The sequence below is a fragment of the Cryptotermes secundus genome, unplaced genomic scaffold (genome assembly GCF_002891405.2).
Source record: "Cryptotermes secundus unplaced genomic scaffold, Csec_1.0 scaffold455, whole genome shotgun sequence".
In the NCBI taxonomy this organism is placed as follows: domain Eukaryota; kingdom Metazoa; phylum Arthropoda; class Insecta; order Blattodea; family Kalotermitidae; genus Cryptotermes; species Cryptotermes secundus.
Window position 1 is genome coordinate 154,612 of NW_019734967.1, and position 19,711 is coordinate 174,322.

A 19,711-nucleotide genomic window follows, 5' to 3' on the forward strand; every position below is an offset into this window, starting at 1 on the left:
TTTTGTGAGGAATTTGATGTTAGCACGTTGTTCTGCATTAGCACTCAGCATTATTCCGACGGAGCTCAGAAACACGATCCGCTTCTAACAATGGTCGCGGCCAGACTAACCGATGCACGTGAATGAAACTTTGTGTGACGGTAGAGGGAAGTCCAAGGGTCAATGCCCTACCCTCCTCTTCGTCAATGACGTGGCCGGAAATGAGTCATAAAAGTAATCCGGGTTCTTTATTGCCACACCTTGTATGATGCAATTATGATATGATATGATATGAAATATGCAATTTCCTCTTTAATTTCATACCAAAAGAATTACTTTATGTGAAAAACAACAGTTCAAAATAAAGTTGAACCTTACCACTGCACCATGCGTGCTATATATGTCAGACGGCACCATGTGATAGAAACTGCTGGTGTGCCATGTATCGACTATGGTGCTGAAAGGTTAAAGAGGGAGTCCGTATGGTCCACCCCTTACCGTAAGTAGTCAAGGAACAGGTAGGCAGACATATTAATGACTTGATCACATGTCATTTGATCCAGATATCCCACTTAGAATGGGCTTTCTCTATGTGGCCTATCAAGAAACCAACACCACATAGAAGTAAACTACACATGTTCATTCTTCAAGGGACGTCAGTCATTGGACATGTCAGTGACATGGAAGGATGTTGCTCCATAAAAGACCTGATAAAGGATATAATAAATGGCCAAGCTCCAGGAAATGTTATAGAAGCAAAAGCATACCTAGGGATATCAGTTAATATTGGACACTTAAGCCAAATTTGGGATCTAACCTCAAACCATTCTGTAAGATGACAGAAAACAGTCTATGGGACTGGAACGTAGAATGTCAAAGGGCTTTAGAACTCAGTATATTTTTTTTATTCGCTTAGTGGGAGGTGGAGTCCAAGTGGGTCCACTTGGCACGGTGGCCAGTAGTTGGTCTATTGTAGCCTGCCCCAGGTGATTATGATGAATTTGGTAGAATGAAGATTGGCAGGGTGAACCGAAGTACTTTGTGAAAACCCGCCCCAGCGCCACTTCGTCCACCACAAATCCCGCCTGACCAGACCCGGGATCGAACCCAGGCCACCACGGTGGGAAGCCAGTTACTAATTGCTTGAGCTATGGCGTGGCCTAGAACTCTCATGAACTGCTGCCTCAATATGATTCAAATAAACTAGGCACAAGTAAGAATAGATTTTTAGTTAGAGATAAGAATTTGGAAGAAATTCAAGATCAAGAAAAGAACAAAAATGTTCTCCAAAAGACCTATTTCACTGTAATAATTTGAAACATGTAATTTTTTGTGTGTTACTGTATCTGCCCAAAAGGAAGGTGATTATGAATGTAAGACAACCTCCCCCTCCTCCCACCAGGAAATACATCTCCAAAGGAAAAGAAATTTTGTATTAATTATACACCCTTACTCGCAAATGTGTTAAAGATAATAAACATTAAAAAACATGTTATATGTGAAATTTACTGAGTTGCTTTCCTACTCGAAGTCACTAGCTTTCATTCAGCTCCATCAGCCTTGCTCTGTTCACCATTCCTATCATTTGTCTCAGCTTCAGTGTCTTGACAATTCCCATCTTCTGTCTCACAGTCACTGCTCACACACTCACGTCTAATGCGACATTCCCAACACCTTCCCTGTCATTCCTTCCGTTCACATTACTGTAGTTACAGCACTTTCTAATTCCTTTGACCATCACTTACCAGTTCTGCCAGAACTGCTGTTCCATTCAGAATGCAACTGTGTCAAATGATCCTTAAATGTCTCAGTTCACTAGAACATGTAGTTATGAATTCATCCCTGCAGGTATGACTGTGTGAATCACAGATCTGATGTTCCATGTTAAATAACCTTTAAATGCATCCAGCACAAAACACTCCTTGTTGTCTCAACCCTACTCGCAGTCTCCCATTCCAGACAAATTACACCCTATCCCTCTTCAGTTCATTTTGCCATCCATCCTTTACTTTCACACATAACTATCAGCTCTATTGGTACCTGTGCATGAGACACAGTTTTTCAATTATGTACAGTGGCAGTATTGTGCTGTCTGCCAATTCTGTCAACATTACAGTCACAGATCTTTTCACTGCTGATGTTTTTAAGATAACAGATTTCACATCTACATCAACAATGTTGTAATTAGATTGTGTATCAAAATATACCAGCAGTTCACTGCTATTGCCTTGAAGAGTGAAGGTAAGTTCTTGCAAAATGAAGGTTTTCATTATAAGGAAAACCTATTCCTCTAATTATTTGCATATCCCACCCTCAGGTAGAATTTCATCTTCAGTCTGTCACTGAGTAACAACACTGCAGGAAACTGACACTTCATTCTATCTTTGAATCCATACAAACAATTTCTGTATACAACTGGTGCAAGTTTTCACTGTTTCCACCTTCAGATAAACATTCATAAAACACTGCAATTTCTTGCCACTTCATAGCTGTCAGTTCTACATTATTAATCATCACAATCATCTAAAACAACACAATTTTGGCACCCTGTACTTCTAACTATTCTTCATGTGATGTACGGTTTTTATGTTAACCAAACTCTGCATTAGAAAAGAATCTCACAACATCGTAAATCGGTGAACAAATGCTTTTGTCTCGTAACTCTGATGGCACTTAAGGCAAACACCTGGCAGCTCATGGCTTCACCTTGAAACCTATTTCTCACTTGTTTTTCTCACACCACAGGAACGCAAACCTTGCCAGGAACACACTCAATGCTCAAAGGATAAAGAGCATCTAGTATATATAGGATACAAATTTATCACAACCAGCAGTTTTTCAACTCTCAAAATGAGAGAAATTTAAACTTCCATTCAGACAAATGTGATTTATGGCTATCATGCAAGGCAAAAGCTGTTATCAGAAAATTTTTGAAATTTGAAAATAGAAAAATTACATGCATATCAAGAACAAGAAATTTTTTCTCAATTCAATCTTGCAAATTCAAAGCTTTTAAATGCCAAAAAAAAACGCACTAGTCACAACTGATGTTACACCTAATGGAGTAGGTGGAGTACTGTACCACAGACTGTTGGCATGGAAAGATCTGCACTTTTTACTTCCAGCACACACTCAAAATCTCTTTCCCATATTATGATGCAAGGACACAGTGGAATGAGAACAAATTTTTAATAGATGTTACAAGAGAATTACTGTATGGCACATATCACAAATGGCAGGGAAACTAACATCAACATGGTACCATTTGGACATTTCTGTAAAACATCGAATAAGTGTGAATGCAAACTACTGCTTTTACTTACCAACAATTTCACATCAAGCAAAGTACATGACCTTCTTCGTGTCAGCATGTACAGTAATGGCACGTGCCATGGCACCAGGAGTTCGATCCTCACTACATCCTGACTGATGAGAACCTTCTCCACTGAAATCAGATAATTGTTAAACCAACGTTATAAAACATAGAACAGGACCATTAACTGTGAACAGTATCCTGAAGAAACTTGGTAAGAACACTAAAAATCAGAAATGGAAAGTGAACTAAGATGTCAGGAGAACATGTGGCCCTAAGCAGAAGAAATAACAGAACAGATAACACATTACTAGTATCATAAAATTATAGTACAAGGAAATCAGAATACACAGCCACAAGTTGTAGGATGGCAGTAAATAATGAACTTGTAAGAATACGGAAGGAAGCAGTCATCCCCTAATTTGAGGTGCTATCATTGCATTTGCTTGGAGGGACTAAGGAAAACCACAAAAGCCTCAACTTAACAGAATAGAAGCCACATGTGCCATCATTTCCACCACCTCACTCAGCGGAGACGGATTAGAAATGCACACAACAACTACAGATTCTAAAGGGTTCTGACGATGGTGTATAATACTCAGAAATACTGGGTTTTTAGACTTTATCCATTGTACGGTATTCCAGAAACTTGAAAACTTGTACAGTGATTGAGGTTAGCTCTTCTTAAAGGACCTAACTGAGTAGGTATCTTCTCCCCCCAAGCCAGACAGAAACAGATCCAGTTTCCAAAACATTTTTTCTAGTTTCTCGAATATCGGATGATAGACAAAGTCCAAAGACCCAGTAATTCTGAATACATAACTACAGTTTGGAAACCTAAGACAGGGAAGAGACCACTTGAGAAATTCAGGTATATGGTATGGTATAAGAGAAATTCGTATATGGAAGAATAATATTAAGGTGATCTTGGGCCGCGCCGTAGCTCAAGCGGTTAGTCGTTGGCTTCCCGCCGCGGCGGGCAAGTGCAATCCCAGGTCTGGTCAAGTGGGATTTGTGGTGGACAAAGTGGGCCTGGGTCAGGTTTTCTCCGAGTACTTCAGTTTCCCCTGCCAATCTTCATTCCACCAATTGCTCCGCAATCACCCTCACCTATCATCTGGGGCTGGTACAATAGGCCAGAATTGGCCGCAGTAAAAGGGACTTAGTCCCACTCCACTAGCAATAAAAAAATAAGGTGGATCTTAAAGAAACAGGATGAGAGGGTATAACCTGGAACCAAGCAGCTCGGAAGAGGGTGAAGTAATGGACTCCTGTGAACATTGTAACAACCTCTGAATTCTATATAGGGCAGGAAATTTCATGTCCAGCTGAGTGGCTACTAGTTTCTCCAAAGCTGAACCCAAGTACATACCTGTCATGCTCTTTCTCAACAAGATGGTAGCGGGCCCTGAACGCAACGAGGTGTGCATAGTATGCAGGCGCGGGTATGGAAACAGATCGTGTGCACCTCACATACGTGTGACACAGTTGATACGTGAGGCACTGGAGTTCATCCGAGTCAAAATGGTTGTCATCCCAGAGGACGTGGTAGTGACTAGGTCGACTTGTTCCCTGAAATTGAGAACAGGTCAGCTCTGAAGCATGGCAAACACATCACACGGCATGTCACACAAAATGAAGGGAAGTATCCACAACACTGGATTCATGTCAATTCAAGTGGATCAGAACAGGGCCACTGGCTTGCTCTTGTGAATACAATGATGAACCGTCGACGGAATTTCCTCCACGTAGTTCAGTTAGTGAGCTAACCAGATTGGCAGGTGGGCGGGCGGGCAGGCACATTGGGAGGTAGGTATGACTGGAGGGAACATTGCACATGTATGAGCACAAAGTTCCAAAATGGCATGAATTAGGATCTGAATGTATGGGAAGTTAAGTCACATCAGATCCATATCAATACAGCATTTACATTATTTATGTACCTCTTATACACTTTCACTAATATTCACTTGATACAATTTTCCTTAAGCTGCTGCAATTTGTACAATAACATCCACTACACTGGTGTACAAATTCCATAAATGATGAATTGTGGCGTGAAGCCATCAACTATAATATGGATATACTGGAATAATCTAATGGATCACAGGACTTTTGCACAAGGCACAACCAGTGGCAAGAATACTGTGCGGTATTTGCTCAAGACAAGAACTGTGAAGCCAGCAGAGACAGCCTTTGCTAACGAACAGCTCTGTAAAAACACACCCACTTCTATAAAACAGATTCACATGCAACAGTGGAGTAACTGGGAAGTGGTGTTCTGCACACAGTCCATGCTGACAGCTACATGATGAAACAGAAGAAAAACTGTTGAGAGGTGTTTTCTATGTGGTCCATGCCAAGACGACTTAAGGAGTCAACTGTGCATTGTGAGTCAGTTCGGCAGTTGGAAGCCAGTTAGTCCAATTTGGAACTGCAGCAGAAAGGTGTCAGCCAGCAACGGACAGGAGTCGCTGGACACAGAAACTGAGGATGCTACACTGCTGGAAGCTGCTACCAAGCAGCAATTTGACTGACAACACCGGTCCATGTGGGGGAGTGATTTCTAAACTGTAGTGACAATTTTCAGTGAATGTATCCTGTTGTGTATTATGTATTTTATTGAAAGTTGTCACAACACAACAATTAATAATACATGTTTGTAGTATCAAGTAGTACTTTACTACATGTTTCAGCTTTCAAGAAGCCATCATCAGGTAAATACACTTAAAAACTTCTTAGCTACTGAACTGTGTGCTAATTACACGATGTAGTATCAGATTTCTGAAATAGTATACAATAATATAAAATATAAAATTAGATTAAAAGTAAAAGTCTTAACATGGACTAGTTACATAATTAAAGTACAGTTAAGGGTTGTACATATAATTATATTCCAAAGTATGTCGTTGTAATGATATATGGTGTTGCTTATGCGGGCATGTATACACAGACGGCTGTTGTGGTCCTCCGAGATCCGTTGCTATATTGTGTTATTATTTAATTCTGATTTCTATTTGACAGGAGCCTCCGTTTATGTTTATATGTCCAATCTGGTGAAGAGATGGATTACAAGTTGTGCATAAAAGTGCGAAATAAATCCAAACTACAGTCTACTGCCTGAAGAATCTCTGGAACAATTCTGAAGTGAATGCCACGAAGTGGTTCCTTCATCTTAGGAATAAAGTCGAAGTCACAAGGGCTTAAGTCCGGGTAGTACGGTGGATGGTACAGCACTTCCAGCCCCATCGATCGAACAAATCAGCCACAGCTTGTGCGGCATGTGGCCAAGCATTTTCCTGCAAAATGATGGGTGGGTTCTGCAGAAAGTGTCACCGCTTCTTTCCCAAAGCTGGTTGCACGTTGTGTTCCGAAAATGAACAGTATTACTGCGCACTGACGGTCTGCTGTCGGGGAATGGTATGCGTTAGGATAACACCATCACAGTCGTACACAAGAATCACCATAACTTTCACATTGCTGGGGTTCTGACAAACTTCTGATGTTTGTGGTGGCCCATAATGACACCATTCATTCGAGTGGCGTTTCATTTGTGGCTCGTATGATTTGGCCCATGTCTCATCCATCGTAATGATACGGCGTAAGAAAGCCTCTCCTTCGTGCTCATAGTGCTCCAAGTGGTTACGAGCAGCGTCGTATTGTAGCCATTTCCATCAAATCATGCGGAACCCATCGTGATGCAGTTTTTCTCATGCCCAGGTGTTCCTTCAGACTGTGAAGCACAGTCATATATGCTGAGAATGGCTCTCGGGCCAGCTTACGAATGATATGGTGTCGATCACTCTCCAGTAACACGGAAAGAGGATACACTTCTTCTTCACTGACACTAGGATGACCTGGCCAACACATGTCTGCCACATCTTGACGTCCCTCGTTGAAGGCTTTTACCCACCTTGCCACTGTTCTGTAAGGCATTGCAGATTCCCCACAAGCCTCCTGTAGACCGCCAGCTAACATGAGGCTCTGTTTTTCTCATCACTGCATGTGCGCGTGATGTGTGAAGGCAGAGTCCATTTGCTCTGAGGTAAGGTAGGTATGTAACTAACGTGTGGTATAAGCGACATTGTTTGGATCCGTTGCATGGCGTCTCTACAGCAGTGTTGCCACTATTAAAGTTCCAACCCTCGTACTAACATTCCCTGTTGCAGTTCAATTTGTTTTTATGGCATTACATACAAAGATCTGATCACCCCAATGCATAACATTTCCTTGCTTTCTCCACTTTTCTTCATAATACAAAACCTGCTTTCAACACCTTTACCAGAGATAAACAAACAGAAAACCCACAAAAACATGCTTCTACAGTCATGATACAACCCACACCCAAGTACAGTCCTTGTAAAGATGACAAATACAGCCATACTTAGCCCAGCCATACACTGTGTAAGGTAGGAAGATCTCCTTTGCTGTCTATACAGACCTGGCTTGCATACAACCATAAATGCAGCCATAAACTTAAGCCTCTGTCATTTCCACTGAAGTGCCAGCAGAATGTGCGCGATCAACAACCCCAATTAATGTGACACCATCTGTACTCAAATGGAACAAACCTTGGCAATGAACACGCTGGCCCTCTGACTGCCTATCTCCAAACATCAAGCATACTGAAAATAATTCTTTGAACACAAACTGTACAGGTATTGTGTAACTTCAGCTTTTAGTGCTTAGCCACGATATGTGTTGAGGTCTCTCCTATGTTTCAGCATACATTTCAGTTACCACTTTCAGGGCACACCATCCAGCTGTCTTAGGTGGCCCAATGCACAGATGCTCCAATGTGAGCAAGGTTGTAGATTTGGAGAGCGGTACTGCACACTGGGAAGGGACTCAGTGGTTATGGAGAGTGTTTATAGAAATAGAGATGAAACCCGACTTTACTCAGACTGAGTCCATCTTTGTTGCTCAAATTAAGAGCATTATTTTGACAGCTTCCTGATGATGCGCAGGTAGCAAAAATAGATGTTTGCTAGGGGCTTCTATTTGAGTTTCTTTATTGAAGTTGATTATTTAATGGCACTGTCAGTAATGAGATTATAAAGCATCAATGTTGGAGTGATTAGTGACTATCTGCAGTTGTTGCAATGAGAACCAGCATGGGGAACCTGCCCCAGCGCCATTTTGTCTGCCAAAGATCCCATATGACCTGACCTGAAATCATATCCAGGTAGACACATTAGTGCCCAAGATCAACCCAATCAATGCTGACACTGTAAGAGTTAACCCATACAGCTCTTGTAACATACCTGAATTCCTTGGTGGCTACACAGGTAGAAGTCAAATTCTGTTGGATGTGTAATACCCACATCAACAGTTGTTCCCGCTGGTATGTTGCCAGATTTACCTGACTGCTCCTTTTTGTCAGCACAAAAGAGCCTGCAGATAAAACATATCATTAATAAATAGAGGAAAACACATACAGTAAAACTTGGTTATAGCAACATCGGTTTCTGCGACACCTTGTCTATTGTGTCAAATATTCAATGGTACGAACTAATTCCTCATAAAGCAACTGTTTTTATACCTTGCTTAGTACGACATGCACAGATGCATCAACCTCGTATGTATCGTCATTTTCATTCCTGAATTTCTCTGGTATGGACATTGAACGTAATTTAGAAAGTGTGTATTGGGCAAGTAACAGGAAACAGATGAAGATAACTGATTACTATACCCGTATCTATGTACAGTAAGGCACAACAATTGTTGTAATCTACTGTAATTTCGTGAGTAGGCCTACCTTTAATATACAGTATTAGTGCGGTGTGTATTGTCAGTGAAAAGCGCTGTAATATGTCTTTGATATTACACATTTGGGCAATTCCATGTTAATGTTACGTTAGTCTGTACTTAACTACGTATTTCACTAAAAAATGCAACATTTTAACTCGGTTTTTGGTAGATTTTTACGTGACTAACATAAGGCTACTGTGGAAGTGCCCATTTCGGTTACGACGACATTCGTTTATAACGACACCATTTTTAGGTCCCTTTGATGACGTTATAACCAAGTTCTACTGTATATAAATGAAATTCCATTATGGGAGAATTTTGATATTACAAGACTTTCTAAAATTAGCAGCAAAACTGCTCATTCTAACAGCTATTCATAATATCCAAGAATTGTCAGAATATGTAACTATGAGCCTGACCCTAATCCCCCCTAGAGAATGAGAGTGTGTGTGCGCACGTGTATGTGATGCCTTTATACATTCTGATCCATTAACGGCCATCTTCAGAAGGCAAATAACAACATGATCAGGATAATATTACACAGTACATCAAGTTCAAAGTTTTGTATAAATATTTTAAAAGAGATAAAATGTGGTAAGTTAAATTATTAACAAAATTCTTAATATTCAAAAATCTTAGTGCTTTACATGAGAAATGCATGAACAGGGGGACACTCAGTGATGCAAGATAAACGATAATGGAGGCAGTGCATAATAAGGGAATTTCTGCAGCTGGAAATGATTCACTAATACATATCAGTTCTCTCTGTCTCTGTTCCTGTGAGATCATTCAGAAATCTATTTCATGTTCTCATTTATGGTACTGAATTGATATAGTAAAATATACAGTTGAACAGCAAGGTTTACATATGACACATGAAAATAATCACGTAAATCATGTAAAAGAAAGTTCTGCCACTAATATCCTGGCCTTTCAGTTCCACCCTGCATTCAACTGGATCTTTCTTAGGTAAGATATACCCAAGGAAGGGTTCAGGAAAGCTGGTCCCAAATTAGAACATTCACCTTGAAAATTCATGACACAATTAGCTTAGCAGGCACAACAGCATGGAGTGGCTAGAAAGTTATGTCTATTGCTATATATAAAATTAGGTTCAAAGCCAGAGAGGAATGCATTTTTATCAGTCGTTTGCGAAAGAACCCCACACTGGCATTCTTGATCCAAAACTTAAATTTTTTTGCTGATGACTCTTAGTTCCATCTGACTGGGTATATCAATGCCCAAATAATACATACTAAAGAACTATTCATCCAAGACAGATTTCTGAAGTACTCCTTCATGAACAGAAGACTGCTATGCAGTGTGCCAGTACTGCTACAAAAATAGGAGAACCCACATTTTTTTAACACACTATTAATTCAGAGTGGCATGTCAATGACATTATTCATCACTTTCTTAAGAGCATTACAGAAAAAAAACATGGTTATTTTAAGCAAGACAGTGGTACAGCACACACTGCTATACATCCCATTAATATTGTGGCGTATTTACGCCAAGGAAGAATTCTTGAGCCAAAGAAATCTGTAAACATAGCGATTATGCAGCAATAAGGAAAGCGGTGTTTTCTCCATGCTGTGCCAACCCAAGTCGCACCACACTCATTGCTACGCAGTGCTGCAGTAAACACATCTCGGCAGCAGCTAATCAACGTATTGCTTAGCAACACCTCTGTACACAACAGGGAGCAAGCTGTGTTTCCATGTCTGATCGAGGGCTTATAGAAGAGACTGAAATACCTAAGTCAGTTCTTGGAGTGAGCCCTCAGTCAGTTCTCAGTCAGTTCTTGAGGTGAGTTCTCGGAGTCAGTTATGAGCTATGAGAGAGAAACAGTAGCTGCAGAATCACAAGAAGAGATTGAACTAGAAGTGACGGTGAGTGTGTGTGGCAGTTCAGTTCAGTTAAAGCTACGAGAGAGAAATAGCAGCGGCAAAAGCACACAAATTGGAACCAGGATTGCAGAAGAATATAGGTGAGCCTGTGAGGATGTAACATGTGATTTGAAAGTTTTATGAGTGTGATAATCAGTGTTAGTGAGTGACAGACGAGAAGTCAGCAGTGTCAACTTACTGTGTAAACTGAAGGCTTTATTTGGAGTGTACAATTCAGTGAGACTTGTACAGCTCCAAGTTAGAAATAGATGAAAACTACTGCAGACAGGCTGAGAAGATTAGTGTGTAGTGATTGTAAACTGTGTAAACCCACAATAGTGTAATAATTAATCGTAGTTACAACCCGTTTGAGGAGAATATTTGGACCAAAGAGAGATGAAGTGACAGAAGGTTGGAGAATACTGCATAATGAGGAGCTTCATAACTTGCACTCTTCTCCAGGTATAATTAGAATGATCAAGTCAAGGAGGATGAGGTGGGCAGGTCATGTAGCACGAATGGGGGAGACGAGGAATGCGTATAGGATATTGGTGGGAAAGCCATGAAAGGGACAAGTCAGGAAAGACAAAGGTGTGATCCTAGTAACATATGTTAGGATATCAGGAAGAACCATATAGCACAGGTAGGAGAAAACCCATCAGGTGATAAGATGAAGGATGATGATGGAAACAGTAACATTCATATTACATTACACTTCATTACATTTTATTATTGTTGGGAAGGGTGAAGAATGTATGATATGAAAAGAAGTTGTGCTTTTGGCTGAATAATATGTTGTATGTATGAGTATTATCCTGCAAACAGGTTTACAGGCTTTTTAACTCTGCACAGACTTGCCTGCTTGCTCACCCCAAGAATATTAGCACAGTGGAACTATAATCTAATGCCCAGCAATTTATGGATTTCCTTCATTTAACATTTAGATTTCATAATCCCAAGTTGACAAACTCACCACTGAACTTCTTCTATTTAAGATTTATCAGCTTAGTACTCAAATCCAACACTCAACAAAGAAACCCTGATAACAGGTTTCACCTCATTTAGGCTCACATTAAAACCTTTAATTACCACGTGACCAATGTAAATTGGGCAAGAACATGGGAAACTAAACAGTGAGTGAATTAAATTAATGATTAAGTGGCAGTTTTTTTGGGTCCCCCCCCCCCCAAGAGGTGTGGACAAGAACAGACAAGATGAAGTTGATCATGAGTGGTGGCAGCATATGAAGTACCATGAGTTGATCTGACATGCCTTAAGCTCATATTCATAGCAGTGGAATCAAGAGCCAGGTCTCCCACTACTGTGACTGTAGCATTACACCTGGAAATGGAACTGGCTAGCTGGCCCCTTCTGTCAGTGGTGATCCATTACAGACACAAGAAGGAAATCACACAGTAATGGTAAACTCTGGGAAAAATAGATCCTATCATGGATGAACAGATGTGGTATAACAAATGTAGGTGTTCAGTATGCAAACAAAGGAAGCATAGAGGCCAATAATACACATATGAAATTTGCTGCAGATGACATTATGCAACAGACAATATGATTGCTTCCAACCTTCTGGCCTTGCTTCAGAGTCTATTACCTGCTACTCACCTTTTCAGACTCTGAACACATCATCTTGTCATTTTTTCCCCCTTGCTTAAATGAAATGAGCGAAACATACATTCTTAATTTCATAATAAAATATGAGTGTGCACGGACTGCAATGAAATAAAGCATACTGTATTCAGGTGACAAGATATGAACATGCTTAGTTTTTCTGTTATTTCTTAACGCAACTCATTACAGTCTTCAGTATGGTATTCATACATTAATATCAGCAAAAAGCAGAAGCTGATAGGTTTAACTGCTGCATTATTGTGGCTTCTAGTGATAGCAGTACCACGAAACAACAGTAACGCAGCATCAACTGTTTCAGACCATTTAAACAGAAATGTATCAGACAAACAGTGGCCCATATGGTCTTTACCAAGTGGTACAAGTTGCTAACCTTGTGTGATGCCTTTTCTGAACTACGATGAATGTGATGCCCGGTTTGTAGTCTCCTTCCAACTTGATGCAAGCTTCTCTGATCGCTGTGAGCTCATGCTGCAGAACCTGTACCAACAGCACATGAAACATGTTTAACATTTACCTGTGGGAACACAAATCACTGGAGGCCAGGCAATGATGCACTGACCCTTCATTTATATTCAAAATGTGCAACACACAAGTTTATTCTCTTTAAGCAGAGCACACTTGCATGAAACCAGATTTACATAGTGCATAGCATCACAAGTGAAACTGGAATACTGTATGCTGCAACCATTGTTACAATTCAACCACAATAAGCAATAAATCTGCAATAAGAGCATACAAACAAAATTTCAATTTTCTTTGTCACACTTTATTGTGTTACCTTCTATGCCACTTCACAACTGGAGCTTTTACTTCCATGAAAGGAAAGGTTTGGAAAAAATGCCATGGAGAGCAACAACTATCTTCCAGGATACTGGTAAAAGCTTACCGCCATTTCAGGGGAATCTACTGGCTCAATCTCCAGGGTCAAACAGGCCTGTACCAAACAGGCAAGGAGAGTGCTCTGTATCCCTGAAGATCAAGGCAGTATACCACCTTATACCACAAGTAAACTTCCACATCACACACAGTCATATCCAGAAGATACTACCCACAATGCTACAAATGTTTCCTGATCCTACATGTAATGTCACAAAGACACTTACTAAAAGGTGAAATAACAAGCAAAGTCAACTGAAAATTATATGTATAAAAAAAAAAGGTAAAGCTATCCCTGTAACAGGCTGTGGAGGCCCATAGGGTTGTGAGACGTTGAGAGTCCCACATTATCTAGACAATCAGCTCACAGATGGCCGTGAAGTTGTCAGCCTTATGTGCCGGCTGCCCTTTAATCCCAAAAAGATTCCTGGTACTCATTTCTGCCAGGGGCTGAGTCAACCCCAGGGCCATAGTGCAGCTGGATGAATTACGCCAACTGAAAAAGCCAGTGGCCTCATCAAGAACCGAACCCATGACCTACTGATTTGAAACACAGTGTCCCAACCAACTATGATACTGAGTGCACCCATGTATAAATGTACATATACTTAAATGCAGATTGGAGGAAAATAGTAAAATGAATTTTAAAACAGAAAAAGAAAGGACAGGGACTGGATTGATCAGGTTTAGTACAGGGACCAGTGGAAAGCCTTATTGACCAGAAAAATAAAATTTTGGGTTCAAGAGAATGCTGGGAATATGGGTGGTCAAGAATTACTAGCTTCTCAAGGCGAACCCAGCTCCATGAAGTTACTTGAACAGCAGCTTGGAGTACTTAGCCCTGAGAATTGTTTTCAGTGAACTTCATACTGAATCATGTCAAGAAAATAAGGTATACTCAACTGGATGATAATACAAGCCCCATGAAATGGTGTGAAAGATTTGCCTGCCAATGACTTTCATTCATCCACCTCCCACAAATTTAGTGATTCATACAGTCATATTTACTGACATAAATATGACACGTTTATTTATTACTAGTTCTACTGTATTTCCAAATGAAGAACTGCTACTGACACTCACATGGAGGAACTGTCCTTCAGATACTCCGTCCCGGTACAGAATAATCCGATGTGGTTTGTAGCCTCCTGTACTCTTGTAAAACATGATCAGCAATTCTCTGAAATATACAATTTGTGTTGCATTAATAGGCTGATAAAACATGATACCATGTAACACATATGTGCCCTTCATATAGAACATTACAACTGATGCCCTCTGGCATTTCCATCAGGTCAATTCCTTGCCTCTTGAAAATAAATTAGATTTTCAAAAATTGATAATATTTGGGACTACTGAGTGTCAGGATATGCCCACAAATTTTGGACAACCAGCTTTATTTCCCAAGATACAACATAAGGCAATACATAAATTTTGAGAAACTAAAAGAAATATGAATGATGAGCTTCATAACTTGTACTCTTCTCCAAGTATAATTAGAATGATCAAGTCAAGGAGGATGGGGTCGGCAGGGCATGTAGCACGAACGGGGGAGAAGAGGAATGCGTATAGGATACTGGTGGGAAAGCCAGAAGGTAAGAGACCACTGGGAACATCAAGGCATAGGTGGGCGGACAATATTAAAATGGATCTTAAGAGAGACAGGATGGGATGGTATTTATTGGATTGATCTGGCTCACGATAGGGACCAATGGAGGGCTCCTGTGAACATGCCAATGAACCTTCGGGTTCCATAAAATGCTGGGAAATTCTTGAGTAGCTGCAGATTTGGCTTCTTCTCAAGAAGGGCTCAGCTCCATAAGTTAGTAAGTAAAAAAAAAGAATGACATGATATTTTCCAGCTGGAGCACTTCTAATTCATGGTTTTTCTTTTGCTGCTCAGGACCAGCATTAAGTGATGGAAACTTTAAAATGCCAATATCAGACTCTGTGGAGCCATTTTACAGTTATTTTTAGCCAAAACTATTAAAACTAACATACAACAGGATAATGTATTTCTTTATTCTTGATAATGTGACATGACACCTGAAAGGTGGAATAGTGGAGCCAGATGAGATGGCTGCTCCTAGGCAACCGCTCAGTAAACATGTTCCGTGGCAAGGAACACACATGCAATAACAGAACAATGGTTGGAAGCAGTGTTTTCGATGCAGCCCATGCTAAGGCTATATAATGAGGACCAATGGGACAAGCCAGTCATGAGTTGACCATCACTTGTAGCTGGTGGTTAGCCATGAGCAGAGCTTTTAGAACCCACTACAGCAACACTCAGTGAAGACACAACTGCGTCAGATGACTCAGTGTGTACAATGGTGACTTGTAGAGCATGTAGATTAGTGAGCCTCAACATTTGTAGTTATGAGTCATAAGCATTCCATAAATTCAATTAACAATTCAAAACCCTGTCTAGTCATTAGCATGTAACAATACTTTCATAATTTATGCAACTAATTCTCTGAGATACCTTTATTAAACATTTTACCACTCTTCTTCTCCTAAAAATTGGGGTGTACATCACTCAGAAAGGAACATGGTACACAAGTAAATGCTACATTATGTAACATGATGTATGCAGGTCCCCTAGCACCATTAGAATGGTGAAGTACAGCAAGCTGTGATTGGCTGGGCCTGCAGTACTGTTGGCAGGAAAACAGCCACTTTGAAGCCCAAGGAGATGGAGGATAACATCAGGATGAACCTCTAGGAAATAAAATGTTAATGATGGCTCAGGGTCATGTTCAAAAACCAACTTTAGTACCAGTCGTGCTACTGGCGTTACTTACCTGACCATACTGCTGAGTTCCTGTATGATCTCCTGCCGGTGCTGCTGGACCCTCACAGTGGCTGCATAGCGTGATGGGTGTGCATCCATTGAGCCTACAACTGCTGCTATTGAAGGCTTCTTGTTGTCACCAGCAGGGGGGTGAGTAACATCCGCCCCCAGGAATATCACAGGTTCATTAAATACCTAAGCAAGAAAGGAGGAGTGAACACCACTGAACTCCACACTTGCCCTATGGAGAAAGGGAATGTTCAGTGTTCCTGAACACCAGTTCAACATACTGAAAATTGTATAATTTTCACAAGCGTTTCACTTTTAAAGAATAAAAAGATCCTGCAAACAAATACTTGGCACTCAGCCAGTCTGAGCTGCAGCAAGAACCAAATTAACCTGACTGTGTATAGCATTGTTTAGAGAAGAACATATTATATTCTCAAAAAACAGGATTCTGGTTTCCTCCATGTAGTTTATTTTTGCTAACATGTCCATTTCATATTTTATCAAAACAAAATGAAAGGTTGATAAGAATAAAGTAAAGAATGACAGAGGTGAAATCCAGAAAAGAACAAATGGATCAGTTATCAAATAATTCTGTCTCAACTATAATGGTTAGTGTCAAATGATGAGTGAATGATCACATTCAGTTAAGTCCTACTTCTTTACATCCCTGGGGAAGTCTCTTACACTGGTAACATTTACAACATACGTGCCTACAAACCATAAAGACATCATGCCCCTTGACATCTCTAACTTTCCCTTTCCTCCTAAGAGCCCATGGGCCAGCAGGCAGACAGTTGCAGATCCCCACACCAGTATTTCATGAGATGAGGACACAAATGCTAGTGCTTTACTGGATACATCTGACCACACTCGTAATATTCAAACCGAAGAGGATTAAGTGTGAAGTCTTAAATAACATAATTATATACTTGTAAATACATTTAACCAAAATCTATGACCAAAAGTTGCACGTAACAATACACTGCCAGAACATATGCCCTCCCATACCATTTTTTGACCCACTAATTTTCCTACCACATCAATGATTTTAGTTCCCACAGAATTCATGTGTCATTTAATCTGAATTTCCTGGGTTCACTGCCACTTTGTGACTAGCCAAATTTCCTTTCCAACCATTAGCTACTCTGAAGGGTTAGTCACAATTCTGAAATCATTAATTCAGCTTGTGATTGTTTTCAACGTGTCATTATATTGAGTTTCCCAAGCAATATTTTTTTGTGACTCACCAACCTCTCTGTTCAACTGCTGGATTCTCTGTTTTCTACTTATTCAGTATTGTTGTTGTTGTTGTTGTTGCTGTTGTTTAAATTATTAGCTGAGTATGCTGCATGCACTGCAGTTATTTTATTTCAATCTGTGAGTTTAATAAGGCATGATGGTAACATACAAGGAAAGAAATACCACTTCTTTAGAAGAGAAACTCAACACACTATGGAGTATTAACAAACTCGTGGAATTGCATTTCCTGTGCAAAAGAGTATGATTATGAGTGATCTCTGACTACAATAATAGAAAACCAATGTGTCACTAAAGAATATGGGGAATTTTGGACCTATGGCAAAGGATAAAAAAACAAAGATATTCTAAGAAATCAATATGATCTGCAAGAGAGACTGTGCAATAAGTTTCACACTGCTTAACAAACGATTTCATCCTGCATCACAATACTGTATATGTCACGTTTCTGTGAGTTTACATGTTATAATGTGCCCACATTACTTTCTGAGCATTCAAGTTAAGGGTTAAGGTAAAGGCAAACACTAAGCTTACGATTATTTTATTTTCCTGCAATTTACACAACTTTTCACCTGACTACAGAAAAGTGCATATAAGGAGTCCCACTGTATCCACATACATTTAACCACAAGGGGTGAAATTTTAAGGTAAAAACACCATACCTTCTTTCACACCATTTGTCTTAAAACAGGAATCACTAAATTGTACAAGTATGGTACTCATCAGATTACACGCCGCAAGCCAAACAACATGAACAGAAGTGGGAATCTACTTTAAATTCATGTATAAAGAAACTGTATAAAACATCACACAGAAATAGAAGATGTCTGGGGAAAAGACCGACCACTTAGTGATGTTGCAGCAGTCATACCTACAGCCACTTCACCCAATTCCATATTTAGGGGCAATCAGGATTTATGTTCTTATGACTAACTCATAATGTACATTTCATAATGACACAACACCCATCAGATAAGATCTCATATTTTTACTATATCTGCATCCATTCATCAAAGAGAGTGGTACTGCAATCAGAACTGTGGCCCTGAAAATAACATCACACTGAAGTTCTATGGGCACAGAAGTTTCAAGGTTTCATATTTCTTAGTTTGAGGATGAAGAGCAATTCTTTATGATGTCCACTGAGAAATTACTGAAGATACAATACTAATGTTAATACTGAACACTATATGTAAGTGACATTTTAACACATTATTTTCTTAAATATTTATAGTAACTGTGCCTATTAAACCACACTTTAATAAGCTGCACAGTGTGATCACAGAAGATTATGTAGAAAGTAAGACTAATTGCCTGTGCTATATAAATTCATTATATCAATTTACATTAATGGTTATATTGTGACGTGGACGGCGCAACTCTCGGTAAACACCCCCCCCCCAAGTGGTGATGTAACAGCATCGGAGTCACTGCCACTGCTACGGTAACAGGCCCATCAACACTCTGCCCCCCTCCCCTGCGGTGACATAACACAGGACACCGCTGTTAACACAAGGCAACAGGGAACAGTATAAAAAGCCGGCTGAGCAGTGTGGTGATCAGGAGCGACACAGTGTGATCGTGAAGTCGCCAAGTGCAGTGGAAGTCTAGCAGTCGCCGAGAACAGTGGAAGTAATTGTGATGCTGCCTGCCAATGGCAGTAGTTGTGAGACTGTAAATNGAAGGTACATAACAAAGAGTATTCGTCAGTGTAACCAGAGTTACTAGAGAGAGTAACCAAAGTAACCAGTCAGATGCAGTCTAGCATTCGCCGGAGTGAATGGAAGCAGAAGTAATTGTAATACTGGTGGTGGCAGTAGTTGGGAGATTGTAAATTGTGTAAATGTAAGAGTGAATGTGCAATAAATTCGCTATATCCAATATGGTGTGAAGTTATTTGTCACGTTACATACCCAACACGTCACAATATGACACAATGTTATATTTTAGCGTCCTGTTGCACTGATTTAAGTTCATGATTTGTTTATTCCGTCTTGCAGTGCATACACTTATCTATCTTCTTCTCTCACTTTCACTACATGTTTCGGCATAAGAATGCCATCTTCAGGTGCTACTCAATTCACGTCAAACTAGTACATTGTATGCCTTGTCTTCACTTTAAAATAACTAAAATATATGTCCATCATATATATTGACAAATGTCAATCGTAAAAATATTAAAACTGTTCAGGGTTC

General features: G+C 40.0%; 1 protein-coding gene across 4 annotated transcripts in view; it reads right to left on the reverse strand.

The window, feature by feature from the left end:
• Nucleotides 1-19,711, reverse strand: part of LOC111869079 (protein argonaute-2) — a 96,108-nt gene that overhangs the window by 5,372 nt on the left and 71,025 nt on the right. For all 4 annotated transcript variants that reach the window (XM_023860292.2, XM_023860293.1, XM_023860291.1 and 1 more), the window contains 6 exons: nucleotides 16,260-16,444; nucleotides 14,539-14,635; nucleotides 12,950-13,056; nucleotides 8,557-8,686; nucleotides 4,665-4,864; nucleotides 3,303-3,424 (listed from right to left, as the gene is read on the reverse strand). In XM_023860292.2, the coding sequence (XP_023716060.1) occupies nucleotides 3,316-3,424; nucleotides 4,665-4,864; nucleotides 8,557-8,686; nucleotides 12,950-13,056; nucleotides 14,539-14,635; nucleotides 16,260-16,444 (828 nt within the window). In that variant the 3' untranslated portion in view covers nucleotides 3,303-3,315. The remainder of the gene's footprint in view (nucleotides 1-3,302; nucleotides 3,425-4,664; nucleotides 4,865-8,556; nucleotides 8,687-12,949; nucleotides 13,057-14,538; nucleotides 14,636-16,259; nucleotides 16,445-19,711) is intronic.